The sequence below is a fragment of the Heliangelus exortis genome, chromosome 2 (assembly GCF_036169615.1).
Source record: "Heliangelus exortis chromosome 2, bHelExo1.hap1, whole genome shotgun sequence".
Classification (NCBI taxonomy): Eukaryota; Metazoa; Chordata; class Aves; order Apodiformes; family Trochilidae; genus Heliangelus; species Heliangelus exortis.
The window spans coordinates 5,451,301-5,475,395 of NC_092423.1; the positions used below are offsets into that span (position 1 = coordinate 5,451,301).

The 24,095-nt window shown below is 46.7% G+C and overlaps 3 protein-coding genes across 8 annotated transcripts in view; 1 reads left to right on the forward strand and 2 right to left on the reverse strand.

Moving 5' to 3' along the window:
- DLEC1 (DLEC1 cilia and flagella associated protein) overlaps positions 1 to 2,807 on the forward strand; it is a 40,338-nt gene extending 37,531 nt beyond the window's left edge. For both annotated transcript variants that reach the window (XM_071734621.1, XM_071734620.1), the window contains exon 38: positions 1,299 to 2,807. In XM_071734621.1, the coding sequence (XP_071590722.1) occupies positions 1,299 to 1,422 (124 nt within the window). In that variant the 3' untranslated portion in view covers positions 1,423 to 2,807. The remainder of the gene's footprint in view (positions 1 to 1,298) is intronic.
- ACAA1 (acetyl-CoA acyltransferase 1) lies at positions 1,019 to 15,692 on the reverse strand. Its single transcript, XM_071734628.1, has 12 exons — positions 15,457 to 15,692; positions 14,296 to 14,389; positions 13,956 to 14,013; positions 13,055 to 13,134; positions 12,277 to 12,319; positions 10,137 to 10,235; positions 8,880 to 8,960; positions 7,074 to 7,264; positions 6,808 to 6,987; positions 5,928 to 5,983; positions 5,074 to 5,219; positions 1,019 to 3,646 (listed from the first exon to the last, which is right to left on the reverse strand). Exons 1-12 carry the CDS (start codon positions 15,673 to 15,675, stop codon positions 3,571 to 3,573), a joined length of 1,323 nt encoding a protein of 440 aa, XP_071590729.1. The 5' UTR covers positions 15,676 to 15,692; the 3' UTR covers positions 1,019 to 3,570.
- Positions 15,693 to 17,215: 1,523 nt separating this feature from the next.
- The window catches only part of LOC139792006 (mitogen-activated protein kinase kinase kinase 3-like), an 82,340-nt gene continuing 75,460 nt past the window's right edge, over positions 17,216 to 24,095 (reverse strand). For all 5 annotated transcript variants that reach the window (XM_071734627.1, XM_071734626.1, XM_071734625.1 and 2 more), the window contains 3 exons: positions 22,463 to 22,592; positions 22,115 to 22,292; positions 17,216 to 20,026 (listed from right to left, as the gene is read on the reverse strand). In XM_071734627.1, coding sequence (XP_071590728.1) covers positions 19,798 to 20,026; positions 22,115 to 22,292; positions 22,463 to 22,592 — 537 coding nt within the window. In that variant the 3' untranslated portion in view covers positions 17,216 to 19,797. The remainder of the gene's footprint in view (positions 20,027 to 22,114; positions 22,293 to 22,462; positions 22,593 to 24,095) is intronic.

The window sequence follows — 24,095 nt, forward strand, 5'->3', positions numbered from 1 at the left end:
CCATAAACATTTAATATTGTTCTCATTATGTTTATGATGATCTTATCACAAACTTTTGTTGAGACTAGAGATTACTTGTGAGTGACAGAAGCAGTGACCCCAAGCCTTTAATTTCTTTGCTCTGATTAGAGAGGTAGAACTCCTGAAAGAAAATTCAGCTTCCATGACCAATTATTTTATTGGAAGTTATCACATGGTGGCAGAAGGTGTAAGACCAGTGATTTCATGACCTCTGAATACTTCTGAGAGGGAAGTTTCAAGAAGCAACATGCAGTTAGTTTGTTACTCTGGTAACTTTGGGCTCCCTGGAACACACTGTGAGTTCCCCATCCCTGGAGCCACCAAGAACTCGAATGTGAGTTCTGAGCTGTCCCTGCTTTCAGCAACTTGGTGGAGCAGAGACCTCCCCAGGCTCCTGAGTGCCTCAGTTTTTCTGGAGGGTTTCTTTTTGCCTGACAGCTCTGCTTATCAGCATGCCCCAAAGCACCAGAAAACAAAGATATTGCTGTGTAGCAGCAGCTCATCTGTTCAAAGAACTCCCCACACAGCTCAGGCCCAGCCTGGCATGAGTAAATAATTATATGCAAGCTTTGAGGTGATTTTAATAATTTACCTCCCTAAATCAGTGGTCTTCCTGGAGGGGAATTTTGTAGGAGAAAGAAAAAAAACTAAGTTGTCTGGCAGAACAGGCTCTTGCCTCAGGCTTTTACAACAGCCATCTCTCAGATTCAGAGAAGTCCTTCAGATGAGCAGTCCCAAGAGGGTTGGGCAGCATCAGCCTCAGGCAGTGATGCTGTGACTTCCAGGCAGCACAAGGGACAATGACACTTGCTGTAAGCTGCCTGATGTTCACTTACAGCCTGGGCTCCACTGGCTGCCCCTTGCCTGAGGAGAAACTTTGACAGAAACTTTTCCATTTCAAACTTCATCTGCCACAGGGATGAGGTCTCACATGACCAAACACCAACCCCCAGCAGAACTTCATTTTCTGCTTTTAACTATAATAGACTTTCACAAGTAGGAAGCTGCTATAGTTTTTATTCCAAACATGAGGTTGATCATCCAGTGTCTTTACTGCAGGCTCAGACTGGAGCTTTCTTTTCAAACAACCCCTGTGTAGGTGTGGGACATGACATTATGAAGTGAGGTGGCCACCTGTGGACTTAACACCAATATTAGAGACCAAGTGCTTGTGATAAGGAACAGTTTATGCCTTAGGGCACCACTGTCCCCTTTTTCCTCATCTTTAACCAGAGAACTGCACCTGGCTGTGACTGAACTGTCTCTTTGCATTTTAGGAGTGACACTGAATATGCAACCACTGTGACCATTTCTGGGATGCTGGGAGAGAACCCTTGCAGGCTACAGATCAGGGGCCAGGGAACTTATGATGAAAAGTATGAAGATTTGTATTTAATATAAGCAAGCAAATGTGGGACAAATGTCAAGGTAATGGGTTGGATGGAGTTGTGCAGTTGTTTGAGCCTGGGTTTTCACTTCTTTCAGTTGCTTTAATGTGGATGGGAATTTTAGCAGAATGAAATTTTAAGTTATGAGGAAAAAAGCTCATGGTACTTTAAAGTAAACAGATACCAGCTCAGTCTGTCCTGTTATTACTGTGATAACCTTACCCCTACCCACAGAACTGGGCTCAGCAAAATAATCAGCTTTAAATTGCAAAGCAGCCATAGTAACAGGCCCAACCCCTCTGCCTGTCCCACTATGCCTCAGATCACAATTAAAGACTGCTTTTACCTTAGAAATTCACTTTTGCTTTGCCCTATTTGTTTGGCACTAAAACAGAGAGTGACACACAATAAAAGCCACTGGCTCACAGGCCAGCATTCCCTGGGCTGAGTTCCTGGTGCCTTACATGAAAAGGGGAAGAGGCAACTTTCCCTGGACTCCTTGGAAAATCACCAGCCTGCACGTTTCCTTATCCCTGGGTACTGAGAACATCCCCCCAGCTACAGAGGGAGGAACCCTTCTTCCTTTTAAATCTTTCCCCCCACATGGTTCCCATTTACTCACACTTCTCTTTACATGTTTTTAGTATTACTTTAGCTAAAGGTCACTGAAATTCCCACTTCTAAGCCTCTGAAGTTTTCCACTCCTTTCATATAAAAGGTTTTTGTTCAAGTCAGTGTGTGTGGGGAGGAGAGGGATGCAATCCACACCAGAGGAGAACAAAAACTGTGTGATAGCTGCCTTCTCCCCAGTTTAAAACAGACTTGTACTAGCACTGGGAACTCAGTTTATACACAGGAACCTCAGTGTGAAAAAAGGACCCTGGAAAATGCTTTTGCCTCTCTGCCCCTATGACTTGATCTCATCTTTTTTGCTCTAAAATAAGGTGAGTGAGATGGGCTGCAGCTCAGGGTGCTGGGTATCAAATAGCTCAAACTAATCACAGCCTTCAACCAACAACCACTGTAAGAAGAAAACAAATATATTGCAAGAACCCATTTGTATTGGCAAGTGCAAAAACAAGAAAAAAGGACAAAGAACTTCAGTCTGCATTACAAATTTAAATTTTTCTAACTAACATGACAGAGATCATGAGTACATTTCTTTTTCCAGCTATTAGCTCTGGGTTTCAGTGATCTTTTTTGTCTGTAAAAAACAGGTAAGGGAGAATATGAGATGAAATACACATTTGTATTAGGACTGAAGTACTGAGATGTCACAGATGTCCATGTAGTACTTGCAGTAAGAAAAATGCTGAAATCTATTTCACATTGGGAAATGTAAATATTATTAAGCATAAGCCCATCCTCTAAAAGCCACACATTGATTATTAGAAATGTCTTGTAAAAGATGGAATGGACACTATGAAATTCCTGGCTTCTAGCTGATCACCAAACCCTTTCTGTACAGGCACCTCAGTGGTTTGTTTGCTCCTGTGTAAATTATATTCCAGTCCTTCCATTCACCCCCCCTGGAGGCTTCTGAGCAGCTTGGTTAAAAGCAGGAAGCTTCAGCACATCCTCCAGCACAGGGATAAATTAAGACCGAGCCAACTTATGACTGGGCTTGGATGGACATTGTTGTGAAGAAAATTATGTTAAGTCTTTGCACTGCTTTCAATACACTGCTCCAGACTTCTTGCAAAATGGTGAAATCTTTTAAGAAAATCCTGGAAAAGTCTGTTTTAATTTTGAGGAACCATTCTAGACAATCTGTTATACAAAAGTACTGTACCATGAACTACTTCTCCCTGGTAATATTCACAGATCTTTATTCAGATAAAGATCTGAATTCAGATTCAGATTTATGATCAATTAAATTAGAAGTATTAATTCATAATCACCACGAAAGAGCATCTAATTGAACTTCAGTTCAATTAATTTCTCTTTTCAAGTCAGGATGCCATTTGACAGCTTTGTATTTTTTCAGTACATGCTCAGCAGAAACCCAATGATATATTTAGCTTCTCAATTCGTGCCTAAAATTTGTAGATGGAGCAATGAATCCCTGAATCCACTTGATTTCACAGTGTAAATAATGTGTTATTACTGGAGAAGGCAGCGAAGTAGATGTTGTGTTGCTTCTTCATCTGTGCACTGGAGTTTAGTTCCCTGGGTACTCAAACACTGCTGCTGCACCCATCCCTGTTCCAATGCACATGGAAACAACACCGTATGCTCTGAAATGAAGAATGCAGGGAATGAAGAAAAGAATTGTTAGATCATCCAGGGGAAAAGTACAATAAACCTGAGCTACCCACTGGTCTCCTGGGTCACCAAGAGATTCTTGACTCTGGAGCAAGTCCTGCTGCCCTGGAGTTCTTGCTCTCTGCAGAGCACATGGATGTGTTCCTCTGCCTGCTCTCTGGACAGGAGCAGAATGCCACAACCCAGCTCCTTGGCACCTGCCTGAGACATCTCAGCAGTGAGGCCAAGCCAGAACTGTTTTGAGTCACAGAGACACAGATTCAGCAGGGTTGGAAAGGGCCTCAGAGATCACCAAGTCCAACCCTTGATCCACTTCCACTGTGGTTCCCAGACCATGGCACTGAGTGCCACATCCAGGCTCTTCCTAAAAACCTCCAGGGATGGAGAATCCACCCCTTCCCTGGGCAGCCCATTCCAATGTCTGAGCACCCTCTCTGGAAAGAATTTTTTCCTAATATCCAACCTAAACCTCCCCTGGCAGAGCTGAAGCCCATGGCCTCTTGTCTGACTGATAGAGCCCGAGCCCCCCTGGCTCCAACCTCCTTTCAGGGAGTTGTAGAGAGTGATGAGGTCTCCCCTGAGCCTCCTCCAGCCTCAACACCCCCAGCTCCCTCAGCCCTTCCTCACAGGACTTGTGCTGGATCCCTTCCCAGCCTCCTTGCTCTTCTCTGGACCTGCTCCAGCACCTCAATCTCCTTCCTGAGCTGAGGGGCCCAGAACTGGACACAGGACTCAAGCTGTGGCCTCCCCAGAGCTGAGCACAGGGGCAGAATCCCTTCCCTGGACCTGCTGGCCACGCTGTTCCTGAGCCAGGCCAGGATGCCATTGGCCTTCTTGGCCACCTGGGCACACTGCTGGCTCAGTCTCATATGAAGGAAACTCCTACCACTGCCCTTCATGTGGTTTTGCTCTGTGTAAGCCCAAGATAAATCTGGATAGACAAATGATGTGCAGTAGGATTTGTGGAAAAACAGAAGAATGCCTCATTTCAGAGCAAGCTCTTCCACTTCAGTTTGAGGTGGTTTATTTTTTTGTTTTATTGTCACTGCCTGACTTGCTTGGCATTTAGCAGCTTACCACCAGTGCTACCCTCCCTCCTAGGCCAGGGCAGCTCATCCCAAGGTGACACTGCATGTGCCAGCCCCAAAGGCAGCAGAGACAGAGCCAGCCAGCAGCAACTGCTTGTGCTTCTTCTGACACCACTGTGGACCAGGAGAAACTCTACACTCACGGGCAGCAGGACCTTACACACCTCTGCTGTAAATAGATCCCTTAGGAATTTGTGGTCAAAGCTATGAAAAGGATGGAGAAAGCTCAACCCAAACTAATGGTTGCTTGAGCCTAGGGTGCTTTCATCCAGGTGAGGCATTAGGGCTCAGCACTGTCCCTCAGTGCTCACCTTTTCCCTCTGCGCTTCAGTTCATTGAGCAAAGTGACAACTTGGCGAGCACCAGTACAGCCCAGTGGGTGTCCCAGTGCTATTGCTCCTCCCAGGGGGTTGACCTTCTCCATGGGAATGCCCAGCTTTTCAACGCAGAACACAGCCTAGAAAGACAAGAGGGGATGGTTTAATTCATGGAGATGCTCTCACCTGGGAGAGTTCTCAGTTCAGAGGAGACTGAAGATCTCACCCGTGTGCCAAGAGGGACACCAAACCCTTCCAGGGAGTTTGAGGAGCTTCAAGAGATCATGTATTTAGCTCAAACTATGTTTGTGATTCCTCAAACTCCACATATTTGTGTCAACTGCTCTTAAACAGTTGGTACTTAGATTCCAGACAGGCCATCTGCCCCACTGGAACTCCAAGACAAATCCAAAGCACGCAGAAGCCCCTCAACTTCATCTCCTACTGAGCCCATGTAGTTCCTGACAGGCATTTCCCAGACTGGTGGGACCCACAGCAGGGGAGGTTCCTTCATTAATGACCCACACACAAATTACAGCCCTTCTGAAACAGATCTGCAAGTCAGTAGAAGGATTTGATTGCAAATATTACATCCTTACCCAGTGGATGCATTTTGCTGTTTTGTTTTGTGGTTATTTTGGGTTTTTTTTTTTTTTAATATTAAGCTGTACAAGCAATGCCCGGTTAATTTTTATTTGAAGAAAAGGGAAAATAGTTTGTGCATGTGTTCATTACCATTTGGCTAAAGGTGCAATATGTGGAACAAGTTAAAATCTTAATTTGGAGACCAACCTGAACTATACTCAGCTACCAAGCCATGGAGCAGCTCAAACAGGATGATCACTCACCTGGCTTGCAAAGGCTTCATTAATTTCATATATATCAATGTCATTCAGAGTCAGACCTATGGTACAAAAAAGTCAGGATTTAAAAGGAGATATTTTTGCTTTATGATAGTACCAAAGAGAATAATCCACTCACAGTCTCCCTTGATGAGCACCAGTTCTACTCAAGTGATAAAAAAAGGGGAACCTTGGCTCTGTGTGGGGTACACATAACAGTGCCTAAAGACTGCAAAATGTCACAGCCCATAGTACTGTGTCACTGGGTTTGCCAAATTTCCTTAGATTCAATGGGATTCCTTTGCAGGGGGGTGACCAACCCAAATTATAATTTTATGATCTATGATTCTGAAGTTTGAGAGGTATTTTGAGACTGAAGAAGAAAACCATAGGTGAGTATGTGACCACAGAAATGACAAGGGGACACAGTGATATAAAATCAGCTATAGAAGGTGTTTATCCTGATGAGGATGACAAGAACCCTGAGGAAAGCCTGTTCAGCTGGTCAGATGCCAAAATTGTCAAGGAAAAAAAACAAAACAAAACAAAACAAAACTGACTCCCCTCCCTACTGGTGATATTAAGGGAGAAAAAAAACAAACCAAAACAAACCACTAAATGAACACTAAATCCCTTCCAAATGTTAACTCTTTGTGGAGACTCTGCAGGGATTTAGCCCTGAGCTTCTCAAAGGTGAGTGAATGACAATTTATACATGAGTGCAAGAGAAGAGTGTTACAGCCACCCCAGCTGGGTTCTCCTTTAAGGTTCTGAAGTTCAGTTCACTGTTCTATGGCTGCAAGCTGCACTTGCTAGAACAAAAACAATCTTTAGCTTCAGTCTGATGTGCCTTGTGCCCAGCAGGGTGTGACCAAGTGGTCCTTACCTGCCTTCTCCACAGCCACAGGGATGGCATAAGCTGGGCCTATGCCCATAACATCTGGTGGGACCCCAACCACAGCAAAGGACCTGAGCACCCCCAGGACTGGGAGTCCCAGCTGTGCTGCTTTTGAGCGTTTTGCCAGGAGAACAGCAGCTGCTCCATCACTGACCTGGCTGGAATTACCTGTTGGAAGAGGCCTGTTACCACCATTTTGCCTGTTCACCTTCTATTTCAAGGCAGGAACAATACAAATGAACAGGAGAGCTGACCTGCTGTTGTGCTTCCATCCTCTTTGAAGGCAGGCTTCAGCTTTGCCAAACCTTCCAGGGTTGTGGAGGGCCTAATCCCTTCATCTTGGCTGACTGTGATTGTCTTCTGGTTGCCCTGGTTGTCTAGAACTGTGGTTTTCACTGGAACAATCTCAGTTTTAAACAGTCCCATCTGCTGAGCTTTTGCTGCTCTGTTGAAGAAGAGTATGAAAGATTAAAAATATTCTGAAGATGAATTGTAAAAGAATTAATGTCAAGGAAACCAAGTTCATTCCAGAAGATGAATTAAGGTGTCACCTAGGACAAAGTTACATGTTTGCTGAGTAATGGAGAAGATGACAGATGAACACTTATTTCCATTAGTGGGAAGAGAAACTTCTTACCTCTACATCTACTTCTACATCATGGGAAATACACCATGAACATTACAGGCATTCTCCCCAAACCCAGGTAGGTCACAGAGTTCTGAGCAAGATCCCTGTTCTCTTCCCATCAACACACCTGGGACTGAATGACCACCACAATCCCACAGCATGAAGCTGTGTGTGTCTAGTGGTAATCACATCACATAATTTATTTTCAGTGAGAAAACTGACATTCAAAAATCAATTTCTATTTCTGCATTTAAACAGGGCAAAGGGGCTAAGCCTCTGCTTAATGCTAACAACTTGTGGTAAGTTAAGGAATGGATAAAGTTTCACTCTTTCCTGGTTTTGTCCTATTTAAGACAAGCTGAGCTTTAAGTAGACTTCAGGTTTAATCTTCTGGCCTTTAAATGAAACCTTTCACCCCTAAATGATTGCAATTTATGTTCCATAGTTCAGTGTGACTCTGTAGAAGGGTACTGATTTAGCTGCAAAGGTGTGGGGAAGACAGGGTCTGGTCCTTGAGAGCAGCATTAGCAGCAGGGAAGACCTGACATGACTGGATTGATGTAAGCAGGCAGAATGCAATTAGCTAAATCTGAATTAGCTCAGGGCACACAGTTTTAATCTTTCATACCAACACAGCATGGAGCTGATTTAGATTTACCCTCCAGCAGAACAACCTTTAGAGGAAGCACAGATTGGAGACTGGAAGCTTCTTTGAACCCCTCATCACTTTATACTTTTACTAACAAAGTGAAAATATTTAATACTTGCAGGTGAACAAGAGCTGGGGGCAAAGTGCTGAATGACAGATCAGTAACTCCACAGACATCCTGAGGCCAAGGCCAGAAAATCAGCCCCTTCCTCATGCAAGAGCTGAGGATGGTGTTCACATACCCTTTTGTGTTATCAGTTCCCTGTCAGTGAGAAAGGCTGGCAAGCCAAATTCCCTAGAAGCAGGGCCAGAATTTAAAGGTTAACTGGCCTGTGCAGTGACTTCCTGTATTAGATAAGTAACTGGACAGGGGCAATGCTTAAACAGAGCTCTGGAAGTTGGTTTAACTCTTTGAGGACAGCAACTTGTACGTCTGGCCTGGCACTGTGAGTGCAGCCTCATGGATTCCAGAGATGTGTTTACTTTGGCAGAAATTTAACCCAGGAGGAAGGTTACTAGAGGTAGGACTGGACTCACTTGGAGCCAAACCCCTGCAGTGAAGACAAAACCACTCTGCTCATACACTCATCAGATTTCAACAAACAGCAACAGTAAAATATTCCCCTCATAGACAACTTTCCTTTTGCTGCCACTCCTGTGTTCAGTTTCAAGTGACACTGAGCCCAAGCCACTAAGAAAATATGGAACAAAAAACCCCAAACAAACAAACAATGAAACAAACAAACAAAACCAAACAAAAACCAGCAACTAGAAAGCACTTACTTTTGTTGGGAAGCCAAGGCAAAGGCATCTTGCTTCTTTCGGGAAATTCCAAACTTCTCTGCAACGTTTTCTGAGGTTATTCTGGGGAAAACAACAGAATTAATCACAGGACTCATCTAAAGGAGCTGCAATTCATTCCTGCTAAGACAACCCACAAGAACTGGTACAAGAACTGGCTTTACTCAAAGCTCACTGCTGCCTCTCAACCTAGAACTGCTCAGCAGAAGCAAATGTTCAACCAAATCCAAAACAAGGTTCAAATCCACCTGCATTGCTCATTAAACCACTGAGCCATGAGCTAAGGAAAGCTTTCATCAGACCACTGATCTTCCCCTCATTTCACAAAATTAGTCCTCTACCTCTCCTGGTTTGGGTTAGGATAGAACTAATTTTCTGTCTTGTGATTTTTCTTTCAGCTCAGTCTCTTCTAAGTAGCTGCACTTGCTGGAATTAACAGCAAGTTTCTCAGTCAGTGTCTGCTGCTGGAACTGATAACATTCCATGTTTATAGTTACAGCTGGGAATGGGCTGCAGAACCAAGGACACTGCTTGGTGCTGAGGAACATCTTGTGCTCCTGAAACAGAAATGCAGTAAAAGGGTCACACCTGCAACCCTACTTTAGGGAGGACTGGACAAGATAGGTGACCAAACTGACCAGGGTGTTCCATCCCATACACATCATACTCAGTGTAAATTTGAAGGCTCACAAGGGTCAAACCCCTTCCCCTCTCCATCTCTTTCTGCCTTCTTCAGCATCCTGGGAGGATTCTGTCCATTTTCCTGCCTGTGCTCCTGATCCATGCTTTCCTGATTCTGTGTGTTCCTGCCTCCAGCTCCCAAATGCTGCTGACTCCAGGAGTTCAGCCTGGACTTTCCCAGGGCTGCCCTGCAGCCTCAGTGGTGATGTGAGAGTTACTTGGGGAGAAAAGTGATCTCAGTTTTCTGTATATTTGTGTACATTTAATACTTTTTCCTTTTTTACCATTCCTGTTTCATTAAAGCTGTGCAGTTTAGTTTCCAACCCATAAATCTCTCTCCCTTATTCTCTCTCCTTTCTTTATCAGGGAGAGGGAGTAACAGAGAGCATCTGTCATTGGGCTAAGTGCCAAACTGCTAAACTGTGACACTGCCATAACCAAGAAGTTGACACCTACAGATCCAAGCTCACCACGTTCAGGTTGATTTGAAACTCTGAGGTCACAACAGAGATAGACCATCCAGAAACCCCTTAAACTTTGGGAAGAGGAAACACTTACCCCATGGGAATAAGGCAATCTCGAGCTTTGCTGTTTTCCATCATATTGGAACTGATATCACCAGGGTTGTTTGCACTTCTGAGGGACATTGTTTCCACACTAAACAAAAGAAAAAAAGTGATTTTGCTACCAGTGCTTTCATGTGGTAACTGCCCCATTAAGGCCAATCAAAACTCATCATCTTGACAACTTGTTTTCCTGTCACCCAACAGAAACACAGTAACAATTAAGAGCTGGCCGAGGCAGAACCTCTCCAATCATCAATAAAAGAATTACCACTAAATAAAGACAGATTGCTAGGTGAAATTGGTCCTTGTTTCACCAAGAACAGGATACTAACATCTACAAGCTAATTTCTCTTGTTTCAACAGCTGGGAGCAAATTCCTAATGATTCTGGTACTTTTGTCCCCAAATATAGTAAGAAATCCAAGGTTCTAGGACTGGAGTTTCCATCAAGATGGTCAAGAGCCATAAAATGTCACTTATTAAGAACTGGTTGGCAGTATCCTAAGTATTAAGGAAACCTTTATGCCACTTGTATTTCTCAAAAGAAAGAATTTAAGACATGGATCCCAGAGGCTGCAGTCTTTCACCTACCACTGAGCTTGCAGATTGAAGATAAATTTTACTGCACAAATACACAGCTATCACATAAAGTCAGTCTAGAAAACAAAGCCTACAAGGGTCTGAACTCTACTCTGTGTATCTCTACACAAATATCCTCATGGGGAGTAGATTACAAAGAAACTATCACTGGAAAATTCAAGACAAGTAGAAAATAAAGTTTTTCCCCAAGCAGCTTATAGTAAGTGCTATCAGGAATCCAAGCTGATGCTGCATTAGGAGACTTCAGCTGCATCTCCTCCCTGAAGGAAGGCCCAGAGTCAGGGTTCAAGAGCAAACCACAACTGCTGGGTTTTGTGCTGTCATCTCTGCACCTACAGAGCAGGGCAAGTCTGCTCAGAAATGGCACAGCTTGGGGTAAACTCAGCACACAAAAGCTGTGTGTAAAATATGTATTTTGTCTTTGTGGATGACCCTGCAGGGTAGAGACCAGAAAACTTCCAACAAAGAAAGACCACGGCTTGCACACCCAAAGGTGCCAAGGGTGGATCCCAAACCCTTTGAGCTTTCAGTACCTTTAAGTCTACCATGTAGGTGGGCATTGCCAAGCCCCTTCTTGAAAGAATTGTGTTAAAGTGAAGAAGAAAAACATGTTCAGTCAGAAGCACCTCCTGTGCACACCTCAGCCTAGAGCAGAGGAACAAGCCTGTCTTGCTGTTTATTTCACAGCAAGTCCAAGAAGGGCACTCCCAGCATCACACCTTGCTCAAGCAGATATGTGCAGGTGTTGAGAAACTGTAAATACAAATATTTTCCTAAGGGCTGCCAGATGAGCCTGTACAGTAATCACTCATGGAAGACTTCAGAGTTACCAAGGCAAAGAAAAAGAGAAACCCAATATTGTAGCCTCAGGATTACTGAATACTTTTTTTGTTATTTGTTCTTCTGAAGTGAATGTGTCTGTGGTCACTAGTAATTCTCTAAAGCCAACTTAACATTTACCTAATCCTCTAAAAAATAAACACTTCCTACGATGTTAAGAGAGAAGTGAAGCACAGCATGCCTCTCCACTGCAGAAAAAGGTCTCCTATAAGTCTGTAGAACATTTATAAGCACTGGTAGGGTATTAATTTATTTATCTCAGGTAGCTTCTGGTATTTTGAGACCCAGTGAACTGAAGACAGTTAAAAAGCAAACCCTGACAGGCTCTTCCAGGCTGTCAGAGCTCTGCACACCAGTGGTGTCCTAGAGCAGTTACTGCATCCCCAGCAGACAAATCAAGACCAATTGCAAGAGAACTAAAGGATTTCCAAGCACCCTCACTCAGGCCCTTTAAGATGATCTGATCTTCTACAGAAGTACTCAGCAGCCTCTAGAAATACAGGAGCTGTGTCTACAACCACCACTTAGACTCAGGTCCTAATTTTAAGGTTTATTCACCCATTTATCAAATGAGGACATCTGGCTGAGATCTGGTGGGGAGGGGTTTCTAATACCTCACACAAGAGCTGCTGCTGAAGGACAGAATGTTACCTTCAGGAAGGCTGAACAAGTTCCATAAAAAGACTTTCTTACCCACAGGCCAAGCCAATGTCATATGATCCATTTCGGATGCCACCTGGAACAGCAGTGCACAAACATTCTTATTGTCAGCAGCAGCAAAACCACTTCCATTCCAGCTGCAGTTTCCCAAACACCTGAGGCACCTCATTCCCTCCACCCTGCCAGAACATGAGGCAGGACAAGGAGCTGATGGGGCTGAAGAGGAACCATGACCTGTATTGAAGCTGCTGATGTGGAAGTGGTTCTAGAACTCATCTTCAGAAAACCAAGTTATGTCTCTGAGGGTAAACCCAAGGATATAACATCTGCAGCTCACACCACACTGAAAACTCCTCAGAGCAGAAGGCATTAGCACTGTTTTTAGTGCCCAGAGAGAAGTGAGCACCTGGGGTGTTGCAGGCATTCCCCCAGTCTGAGTGCCCAGAGTTTCATTAGTTTGGAGAAGAGGATGCTCTCTACAACCACCCAGAAGCAGGTTGCAGTGGGGTGGGTGTTGGCCTCTTCTCCCAGGTGAATAAGGATAGAACTGGAGAAAAGGGCCTGAGGTTGTGTCAGGGGAGATTTAGACAAGGTATTAAGATTAATTTCTTTGCTGAAAGAGTAGCCAGGCCCTGGAATGGGCTGCCTCTGGAAGTGGTGGAGTCACCATACCTGGAGGCACTGAAAAGCTGTGTAAATGTGGTGCTGAGGGACCTGGTTTATTGGTAAACTTGGCCGTGCTGGGTTACAAGTTGGACTTGATGATCTTAAAGGTCTTTTCCAACTGAAACAATTCCACAATAACACTTACCAGCTATATTGATAATGGCCTGGAGCCCAGAGGAGCACTGCCTGTTCACACTCATGCATGGCACTGTCTCTGGAATACCACTAGAAAGAAAGACAGAGTTGACAGAGTCAGTGATGAAAACCACACAACAAACCCAACCTCTACAGAGAGCATTCAGCCAGGAGATTAAACTTTAACCCTCAAGTTCAAGACAGATCCCTTTATACCTTTGTTGACCTATTTGGTGCAGCACCAAGAGAAAGCAAAGGTCATAAATCATTTCCAAACATGATTTGTGAGTGGCTCTGAGTGCTGTTTCCCCACAGTTCTGTCTCCAGAAGGAACTCTGCAAGCAGGGTCCTCTCTATGTGTGTAGTTCCTGAGCTCTGCCTGGGGCCAGAGGTACTGAAAAGCTCTGCAATAATCCTGATTACCAGTGGGCTGGTAATTACCAGTGGGCTCAGCTCCAAAGAGGTGGCTGTACACTGATTTATGGAAGCAAACATCACTGGGCAGCAGACAGTGGCTGAAATATTTGGAAGCTGGAATCCAAAGGAACATAAAGCCCTGAGACAACTCCATCAGGCCCACACAGAGCAGAGAATCAGAGCCTTGCAACACAGAAAAGCAGCAGACACAGCTGGGAGCCCACAAAACAAGATCTCCCATTACAAGGCTCAACACTGGCAGCCCAAGCAGATTAACTCTGCTCACCTCTGCCCCTCTGTCCCTGGTCAGCTGGGCTATCCAAAGCCCAGCATATTCTCCACATGTACAAACTCTAATTTCCAGGCAAAAGGGGCTTTGCTGTAACTTCTTAGGAGTGTGTGTGCCAGCCTCACTGCAACCTCTGCCCCAGTGCTGCTCCACAGCCAGGGCCTGAGAAAGGGGAGGAGGAACCTTGATCTGGTTGAGCATTTACCTTAGAAACTGTGCAACTCTTGCAATCAAAGCACCAGCTCCAGGCTGCAGCACGTTTCCTGAGTGCAAAGATACGATTCCAGTCAATTGGTTGCATTTTCCTTGCTCTTTGCTGCAGGCATCAAAGGGATCTTAACATCCCCACAGCCTGGTACCCTCCAGCACCCAGATCAGAGCCCCAGCACCTGACATGAAGGACACCAAGATTCCATAAACCTAAGGCCAGGCACCGACCCTTTCAGAGCCCATCCTGCTTGCAAATATCCCACAGGACAGTGGGAACCACCTGTCCCAGAGAGTGGGATCCAGTCCAGGAGTCTGGATGGAGGTTGTGCACTCACCCACACAGATGTCTCCCAGGACCTCAGGATGAAGGTTGACATCCTGAAGGACAGCTGTCATAACAGCAGACAGCAGTTCATCAGGTGTAGTATCCTAAAAAAAAAAAAAGCACAGAGGATGAGCAGAACCAGAAACTTCCCTTAAACACCCACCAGGAACCCCCCACGAGGCTTATGTAGCTTTATCCTAATTCTCATGATGGTTGTTGTTTTCCCATTTAAAAAAAAAAATGAATTATCCTGCATGGTTTTTACCCCCGGCATCTTCTTCCTAGCACTTTAACACATATTGCTTTTTTACCTAGCTTAGTTTTATATAAACACACCTTGTAGGGTCTTCAGAACAACCTTGTAGGGTCCCCAGAACACACCCTGTAGGGTTTTCAGAACACACCTTGTAGGGTCTTCAGAACAAACCTTGTAGGGTCCCCAGAACAAACCTTGTAGGGTCCCCAGAACAAACCTTGTAGGGTCCCCAGAACAAACCCTGTAGGGTTTTCAGAACACACCCTGTGGGGTCTTCAGAACACACCTTGTAGGGTCTTCAGAACACACCCTGTAGGGTTTTCAGAACAAACCTTGCAGGGTCTTCAGAATAAACCCTGTAGGGTTTTTAGAACACACCCTGTAGGGTCTTCAGAACAAACACTGTCAGGTCTTCAGAACAAACACTGTAGGGTCTTCACAACACACCTTGTAGGGTCTTCAAAGCCAGATAACTTCTGTGCCAACTTAAGTGACCATACTGTGGAGCTTCTGAATTCACAAAATGTTTCAGGTCTCAAGGGACTTTAGAGATCACCCGGTGCCAACCCCCAGATTAATTTTGTGGGAGAAATGTGTGACCCCTCATCTGGTGGGGAGGATCCCGGGTGTTCCCAGACCTACCCTGAAGGCTAACAAGCAACACGCAGCCCCGGGGCCATCCTGGTCCCCGGGCTCTTGGTCAGCACCTCAGGACCCCGCGTTTGTCACCCCAAGCTTCACGCCAAGTGCTGTCCCAGGGAAGTGCTGCTTTTCCGAGGGATTTTCCCCACACGAGATCAAAGCAGCGCGGCACAGACCCAGCCCGGGATCCAAAGGGACTTGGGAAACCCATCAGTACCGGCGGCCCAGCACCCGGGGCCTTATCGGGCCGGACCCCCCCTGTCCGGGCCGTACCTTGAAGCCGCCTCGCTTGGCACGGCCGATGGCGGTCCTCCGCCCGTGTACCACCACCACATCATCGGGGCTGGCGCTCCGGCTCCCGCACGGTGCTGCCCGAATCCCAGTACCGGTGCTCGGCGCCGGGGAAGGGCCGGAGAGGTGTCCCAGGACCATCTGGACCCTCCGCATCGCCCCGCAGCCCGGAGCCGCCGCCATCTTCTCACTGCCGCCCATAGGGGCGGGAACGCGGGGAGGGGCCAGGATTGATTTGCATAGCCACGCCCATCTCCCGGCTAGCCCCGCCCCCGAGCCCCGCCCAGCCCCGGGTGTGAGGCGGGAATAGGAAAAAAAGAGAAAGAGGTAAAAAAAAAAGAAATAGAGAATAAAGGGGGTTAAATAAATAATAAGTAAGTAAATTTAAGTAAATAATAAAGAAGTGAATTTAAATCAGTGATTAAAAAACAATTTTTTAAAAGTGTATTGAAAAAGAAAAGAAATTTTAAGAAAATAAAATTGGAAAAAGAAGGGGGACTGAGAAAGGGGAAGCAAAGGGGGGGAAGGAAGGAGGGGGGGAAGGAAAGGAGGGGGAAAGGAAGGAGGGGGGGAAGGAAAGGAGGGGATAAGGGGGAGGGATAAGGGGCAAAAGGGGGGGGAATGAGGGGGGAAAAAGGGGGGGAAAAAAGGGGGGGGGAAAAGGGGGGGGAAAAGGGGGGGGAAAAGGGGGGGGAAAAGGGGGGGGGAAAAGGGGGGGGAAAAGGGGGGGGGAAAAGGGGGGGGAAAAGGGGGAGGAAAAAAGGGGAGGAAAAAAAGGGGAGGAAAAAAGGGGAGAAAAAAAGGGGAGGAACAAAGGGGGGAAAGAAAAGGGGGAAAAGAAAAGGGGGGGGAAGAAAAGGGGGGGGGAAAAAAGGGGGGAAAGAAAAGGGGGGAAAAAAAGGAGGGGAAAAGAAAAGGGGGGAAAAAGAAAGGGAGGAAAAGGGGGGAAGAAAGGGGGAAAAGAAAAGGGGAAAAAGGGGGGAAAAAAGGGGGGGAAAAAGGGGGGAAAAAAAGGAGGGAAAAAAGGGGGGAAAAAGGGGGGGAAAAGAAAAGAGGGAAAAAGAAAAGGTAGGAAAGGGGGGAAAGAGGGGGAAAAGAAAAGGGGAGAAAGAAAAGGGGGAAAGACAAGGGGGGAAAGACAAGGGGGGAAAGACAAGGGGGGAAAGAAATTGGGGGAAAGAAATTGGGGGAAGAAAGGGGAGAGACAAGCAAAAATAAATAAGGAAAATAAAGAAGTAGAAACCAAGAAAAGTAAGAGAAAAGAAGGGCAGAATAGGGGAGAAAGGGGGTGGGAAAGAAAGGAGAGAAAGAAATGGGGAAAGAAGGGGGGGAAAGAAACAGGGCCCAAACAAAAATAAATAAAGGAAAATAAAGAAGAAATAGAAACAAAGAAAATAAAAGAAAGAAGAGGGGGGAAGAGGGGAAAAAGGTGGGAAATAAAAAAGGAAAAAAAAAGAGAAATAAACCAAAGAAATAAGTAAGAAAAAAAAATCTATAAGGGAATTTTAAAATAAATAAAATAAAAATAAAATTATAAATATAAACCCCAGTGCATTTGGAGCACTTGAGAATCCGGGAGCCCTGGGGTCAGAGAACTGCACAGATTCATTATTTTGGGTAAAACCCATGAACCCTCAGCTCCAGCCTGGCCCCATTGCCACCCACCAGGGGGGTCACACCAGGGCCCCCACCTGTGCCCAGCAGGGATGTGGCGCAGAGGGAAAAAGGCACTGGGGACAGCTACAGGCAAAAGAAAATTAAATTTAAACCAAAACGAAACACAAACCCAACGACAACAACAACAACAACAACAAAAAACAGCTTTACATGGCATGATATTACATTCTCTTTTCCTAATTTCATTCTGTACAGCAGAACACTGCAAGGGTTCTGATAATTTCTGATAAAATAAAAAGGCAAAGGCACCTGAGGAGTGAGTCTCACACACAAACACACACACACACACAAACATACAAACACCAGCTGTATCCATCCATGGGAGGATTTGGGTGGTTTGGGAGCCCCAAGAGCATTTTGGAACCCCAGTTTGCTCTCAAGGTTTTGGAAAGAAGGAAAACACCCTCCCCACCACTGAAAGGCTGAAAAATCAAAACCAAAATGATTCTGTGAAAGAGAAGAAAACAGCTTAAAAGTGGGTTTGGTTTGGTTTGGGTTTTTTAGCTTTGGTGAAAACACACTCTGTTTCTCTGTTCTGACACAACCCTTCCCAGCCCCAACACTGACTTTATCTTTCTCTTGCATTTTTTTTTCCCATCCATCACATATTACTGCTCAGACTGATGCATTTGGTCCCATTCACAGAATAAAAGTGTTCATTTGCCCTCAGAGAAGAGAGACAACTTTTTCTCCCTTCCCAAAGAGAGCTGCCCAAACCCCCAGAGCCCCCACCAGAGCTCAGCCTGGGTTGTAAGTGGCCTTTGCAGCTAAATTTTTAGGGAAACCTTTTAGCTATTTCTTTCAATTTGCCTCAACACTACCATTGTTTTGCTTAAAAAAAAACAACAACAAAAAAACAAAAAAACAAAACAACCAAACAAACAAGCAAATAAAAAACATACAAACAAAAAAAAAATCCGAAACCTGAAGTAACTCTAATTTTTTGCTTCTTTTTGGAGCTATGGACAAAAAAAAGCTCCCGTGGCCACATCAATGGTGCAAAGTCCTGATCTCTTCCCTGCGGAAGAATTCAAGGATGTGTGAAGCCACACAGCCAACCAATTCCTCAATTTCCTCTTCAGTCCAAGCTACGCTTTTCATTTTCAATTAAAATAAACCTGTGTTGGACACCCTGGCCTGAAGATGGCAACCACCCAGTAACCACTTATTTAACCCTTTGCTGAGCCAGGTGGAAACAGCTCATGCAGTGGGATGGTGCAATTTATTTGTCCAAATAATGAAGACCTGATTCATTAATTAGTTTCCAGGGACTCTGTGCATGCTCCCTGCCCAGCCTTTCCAGCAGGGTAGTGCTGGTGAAAGAGGCTGTAGCTCAACTCTGCTTTTAACTCTCCCTTTTTCTCCTACATCTTCAAATACACTGCCAGAAGAAGCGTTCCCAGCTGCCCTTGACTGACACAGCTCTGCTCTCCTGATCTGAAGCTTCATGGTCCTGCAGCTGATCCCTCAGCATCCCTGCATCACCACTGCAGGTGATGTCCTGACCCTCTGCACCTGGGGTGGGTCCTATGAGGTATAGTTTAGAAGGCACCCAGACCTTCAGCAGCCCAGATCTAAGGTGCTGGTTCATTTTCGCCAAATTTTAGGCACCTGCTTGGATTTTAGGGCGACCCACTGGGCTCCTCCTGCAGCTCCACTTCCCAAACACGTCGGCATCCCTCCAGGCACAGGGTTAGCAGGGCCACAGCAACAAGCAGAAAGCCACCCTTGCCAAGATCCCCACCAGCTCCCACCTCAACCCTGATGGCTCCCAACCCGGATTTTATGGTGCTCAGCACACAGGCACACATCCCTCTGTGTCCAAACCCTGACAGGGGTCCCAGGCATCCGTCCATGGGTGTGACCCCCCCAGAGACCTCCTGCACCCCAGGAAAACCCCTTCTTACGAGACATCCCCCCCACACACACATGGATATTCACACACACACACACACCAAGGCAAAGTCATCATTGGTGCTGCATCCTTGAGCCCAACCCCATGGCTTTGTGCCAGGTCGAGCCCCACTCCTTGATTGTAACCGCTTAAGGCACAGAACAGAACCCGACGCCGCCTCGCTGGAGACATCGGGTGGGCCCACGACCTCCAGGAGGGTTCAGTCCCCTCAGAAATGGGGACACCGGGGTCCCCCCTGACTCTGTGGTCTGAGGATCATCTCCTCCGGCGTGGCTGAAGCCCGTGTCCGTTCTCCTGTGAGAGGTGGGGATTCCCACCCAGCATCTTATTCCGCCGCCGCTCCTGGGGATGCCGCCAGCATCCGAGGGGGGGTTGGGTGGGGAACACGGATCCCATTCTCCACGCTTCCCCCACGAGACAAGTGACACAGCAAAGAGGGACAACCCCGACGTCGCTGGCGGCAGGAAGGTCGCTTGGTCCTAGGCCAGCACCCGCACAGTCCAGGAAATCCCTCGCTCTGAATTCCCGACGGTCCAGAGCGCAGCTCAGGAATCCATCAACGTGGCGGGTGACGAGCAAGAAGGAACCCGCAGGGCCCAGCACCGGGACAACCCCGGGGACGAGGTCGGAACCGCAGGAACCCAAAAGGCCCGGGGGGGGTCTTGCAGCCAAAAAAAAAACCCCCCAACCCCCCTCCCACCGTCGTTTTCCCCATCCCCGCTGTCAGGGGCTCAGAACCCGCAGCTGACGAAGGGATGTCTCAGCAGGTCCTCGGCCGTCGGCCTCCGCTTCTCCTCCACAAAGATTTGCTTGAGGAAGTTGCGGCAGGAGCTGGAGACGCCGTCAGGGAGCTGGGGGTTGGTGGGCTGGGTGGCGATTTTAAAAATAGCTGCCATGGCTTCAAACTCTGCCCAGGGAGGCTTCTCCGTTAACATCTCCACCACCGTGCAGGCCACGCTCCTGAAACAACACCCGTGGAGATCGGGGTGAGACAAGAGGGTGAGGGAGGTGAAGGGAAGGAGGATGTGAAGGGATCCAGCACAAGTCCTGTGAGGAAGGGCTGAGGGAGCTGGGGGTGTTCAGTCTGGAGAAGAGGAGGCTCAGGGGAGACCTCATCACTCTCTACAACTCTCTGAAAGGAGGTTGGAGCCCGGGGGTGTTGGGCTCTATCAGTCAGACAAGAGGCCATGGGCTTCAGCTCTGCCAGGGGAGGGTTAGGTTGGATATTAGGAAAAAATTCTTTCCAGAGAGGGTGATCAGACATTGGAATGGGCTGCCCAGGGAGGGGCAGGTTTTTAAAAAGAAAAACCTCCCTGGAGGTTTTTAAAAAGAGACTGGATGTGGCACTCAGTGCCATGGGCTGGGAACTGCAGCAGGAGTGGATCAAGGGTTGGACTTGATGATCTCTGAGGTCCCTTCCAACCCAGCTCATTCTGTGATTTTTTTGGTCATTGGGACAGCAGGAAGGGACACAAGGCAGTTGAGGCAGAGCTTGTCCTTTCTGCTCTGAAAAAAAGTTGTGTCACAGCCTTCTGAGAGGGTTGGAGGGGCACCTCAGGGCTGCTTTCAACAGATGCTGTGGATGCACCTGAACCTGGAGGCCAACAGGAGAGATGAGCATTGGACTGATGCCTGCCCAGTCCCTACCTACAAGCCCAAGGACATCTCTTTTCCCAGGCCTTTCTCCTGTTGATCCTCAGACCTTACATCAGGGGAGGTTTAGGTTGGAGATTAGGAAAAAATTATTTCCAGAGAGGGTGATCAGGCACTGGATTGGGCTGCTCAGGAAGGGGGTGGATTCTCCATCCCTGGAGGTTTTTAAGAAGAGACTGAATGTGGCACTGAGTGCCACGGGCTGGGAACCACAGTGGGAGTGGATCAAGGGTTGGACTTGATGATCTCAGAGGTCCTTTCCAACCCAGCTGATTTTGTGAGGTGCTTTTGAAGTCCAGGCCTGTGTCTGCCTGGAACAGGCATGAGGAGCAAATCCACCTGAGAGATGGGCACACATGGACCCCCTGAAGCTCACTGCTCACACTACTGAGTGTAAACTTAAAAGTTCTGCCCTAAAGCTGGTGGGTTTTTTGTCTATCCTCACTGGCAGATAATTAGGTTTCATAAAACCATGTGAGAGACCTTATTGGAGCATTTCCTGAAGGGAAACCCAGGCACACACCATGGTTTCAGCAGTAGCACATAGCTCCCCAGAAAGCTGAGCCAGAATGAAATGTGTTCACCCACATCCAACTTCATCTCTGAGAAAGCACACATCAGCAAAGAGCCCAAGAGGTTTCCCTGTGCTTGCTGAGGAGTCCTCATCTCAGCAGGAACCCCTTCTTCCACCTCCATTCATAGATGCTCCTAGCAAATGGAGCCCTCCCATCAGCTGCAGCAGATGGTGCAGGGCTACTTGCCAAGGACACTCTTGGATTTCCTCTGCAGACCTCTGGTGGAAGGACTATTTTTTGTTGACTCTGTTTTGCTTGGGCACCCATCAGAAAGCACACTGCAAAAAACAGTGCTTCTTCCTCATTTATTGGATCAGTTTTGTTATCCCAGCTCTTTTAGGCTCCAGATGATATCTGTGGGTCTCCACAGATGAAAACATTCACAAGCAGGCAATGATTTTGGTTCTCTTCATGCCTCAGCCACATGCAAACACCCAGCAGCAGTTGCTGCAAAAAGATTCCCCTTGAGCTTTTGAGCTGACCTAAAATCAGGGCCACCAAAACTCAGCAGCTGTTTCAGCAAACTTTGTTATTAACCTGCTTTCCAGAATTAAAGAGCAGGTGGTCAAGCTGTGCATGTCCTTCATGATAAATGCTTTCAAAAGGAAGTTGTGATTGAGTTCTTCTGTTTTGAGACTGTTAGCTACAACATGCTCCCTGTGAACATCTGCACAGTTGATCCTAACAGTTGGCTCCCATTTCCATCCTTTCCACTGCTCCAATCTTTCAGCTGCTAGCTATGCCTCCTGCTCCCATTTCAACTTCCCAAAAGGATCATTTGTTTAAGAGGCAGTGGTGGGTTTTCTACTGTATTCCTTACCACACGTCAGCTTTCCTTCCATAACCTTCTCCACTGATAACCTCCGGGCTCATCCAGTATGGTGTTCCCGTGACAGATTTAATCCCAGTCCCAGACATGCAGATTGTCTGAATGCGCTTGCTGGCCCCAAAATCTCCAAGTTTCACATTGCCAGCAGAGTCTCTCAAAATATTGGCACCTAGGGGTGAAAAGCAAAAACAAAAGCCCCATGAGATGAGTTGAGGTGGCTACAGTAAGGAGAGCAGGAAGGGCAAAGGCACTTTGTTTTACTTAAGAATTTAAATTTAGGTAGGGGGAGGTTGGGTTGAACACATCCAAACAAGCAAGAAGCCTCCATGATCTACTCACCTTTAATGTCTCTGTGGACAATCATATTGCTGTGTAAGTAGAAGACTCCCTGCAGGATCTGCCTGGTGTATTTCCGTGTGACGTTCTCAGTCAGAGCACCGTAAGCTTTTAGCTGGTCCTTGATGGAGCCCTGTGGCAAAGACACATCACACACCAACCCTAAGGACCAGCAGAACCAGGTGCATACTGCCACAGAAACTTTTGAAACTTCCCTCACCACTCTACCTTCCAGCTTAAAAAAGCCACCCTGCTGTAGGAACAGCAAGACAAAAATCCATCGAGGGCTGAATGGAGCAAGGACTTGTTCCAGTTGTCCCAGATCCCAGTGGAGAAAGAGGCAGTGCCTCTGGTACATACCAGTGCTACCTTCTGCTCACAATACAGATCTTTTTCCCCCTCTAGTGGCTGGACATCACCGATGGAGAGAGACCAAACTGATACTAAAACTCACAGTGAGAGGATCCCTCATTAGAGCTCCTTGAACATGTCCAGAGGAGAGAGACATTAAATGATCAGAAGGGCTGAGCACCTCCCCTCTAAAGCCAGGCTGAGGAATTGGGGTTGTTCAGCCTGGAGAAGAAGATGCTCTGAGATGATCCAGAATGAAATGACATTCCAATATCTGAAGGGGACAAGAAAGCTGGGGTGGGGCTTTTTAAATGGGAGTGTAGTGAGAGGACAAGGGGAAATGATATAAAACTTGAAGAGGGGAGATTTAGGTTAAACACTGGGAAAAAATTCTTTCTTGTAAGGGTGATGAGATGCTGGAACAAGTTGCCCAAGGAAGTTGTGGTTGCCCCATCCCTGGAAGTGTTCAAGGCCAGGTTGGATGGGGCCTTGAGCAACCTGGTCTGGTGGGAGGTGTCCCTGCCCAACCCAAACCATTCCATAATCCTGTGATCAGCTCAGCTGGTTCTTCAGGGCCAAGCTGATCAGTCAGTCTTCTATGAAGTCTACCCACTGCAACTTGTCCATCCAGTGCCATGAGGTGGAACAGAGTCATGAGAACATGATCAGCCCCACATGGGACTGCTTCAACAAGAAGACCCAGAATAATCAATTTGCAAATGCACAGCCTGGACTTACTGACCCAGACACACAGGCTCCTACTAGTTGGATTTTACTGATCAAAGAGGGAAGGAACTGGGGGTGCAGACATCAACCATCAGCCAGAAGTTGAATCCCTTGGATTTAGGTGTATTTTCTCTCCAGTTGGCAATGGATATCCCTCACTATACCAGAGCTGGGTTTTAGCAAGGATGAACCAGAGGCAGATTTGGTGTTCAAGCAGAAGTTGCACCCAGATCTACCTTCAGTGTTCAGGTTGGCTAAAGAGCAGGAGAGGAAACTCACCCTGTCCTGAAGCTTCAGGGCTGATCCAAGATTGCCATAATCATTCTCTTCTGGGAACAGTGGGATGCTCTGCTTCAAATCAATCCCTCAAACTGTATCAGCTTTTCCACATCCAAACACATCTGCTGTTCCTCTGCCCAGCTACTGTTTTGGCCTTCTTTTGAGGCTGATGGTGATGCTGTGGATGGGCCTCTCCTTCCCTTTCACAGTGCTACTAAAGTAACCTGAGATACTCTGAAATTACCCCTTTGGACAACTTCTGTGCAGGATATATTCCCTC

Excerpts from the sequence above, each read along its gene's own strand:
- ACAA1 (XM_071734628.1), bottom strand. The coding sequence starts at position 15,675 with ATGGGCGGCAGTGAGAAGATGGCGGCGGCTCCGGGCTGCGGGGCGATG. Across the intron at positions 13,135-13,955 it reads AGAGTTGCACAGTTTCTAAG|TGGTATTCCAGAGACAGTGC; the intron begins GTAAATGCTCAA and ends CTTTCTTTCTAG. Across the intron at positions 5,220-5,927 it reads ATGAAGCCTTTGCAAGCCAG|GCTGTGTTCTGCGTTGAAAA; the intron begins GTGAGTGATCAT and ends TTGTCTTTCTAG.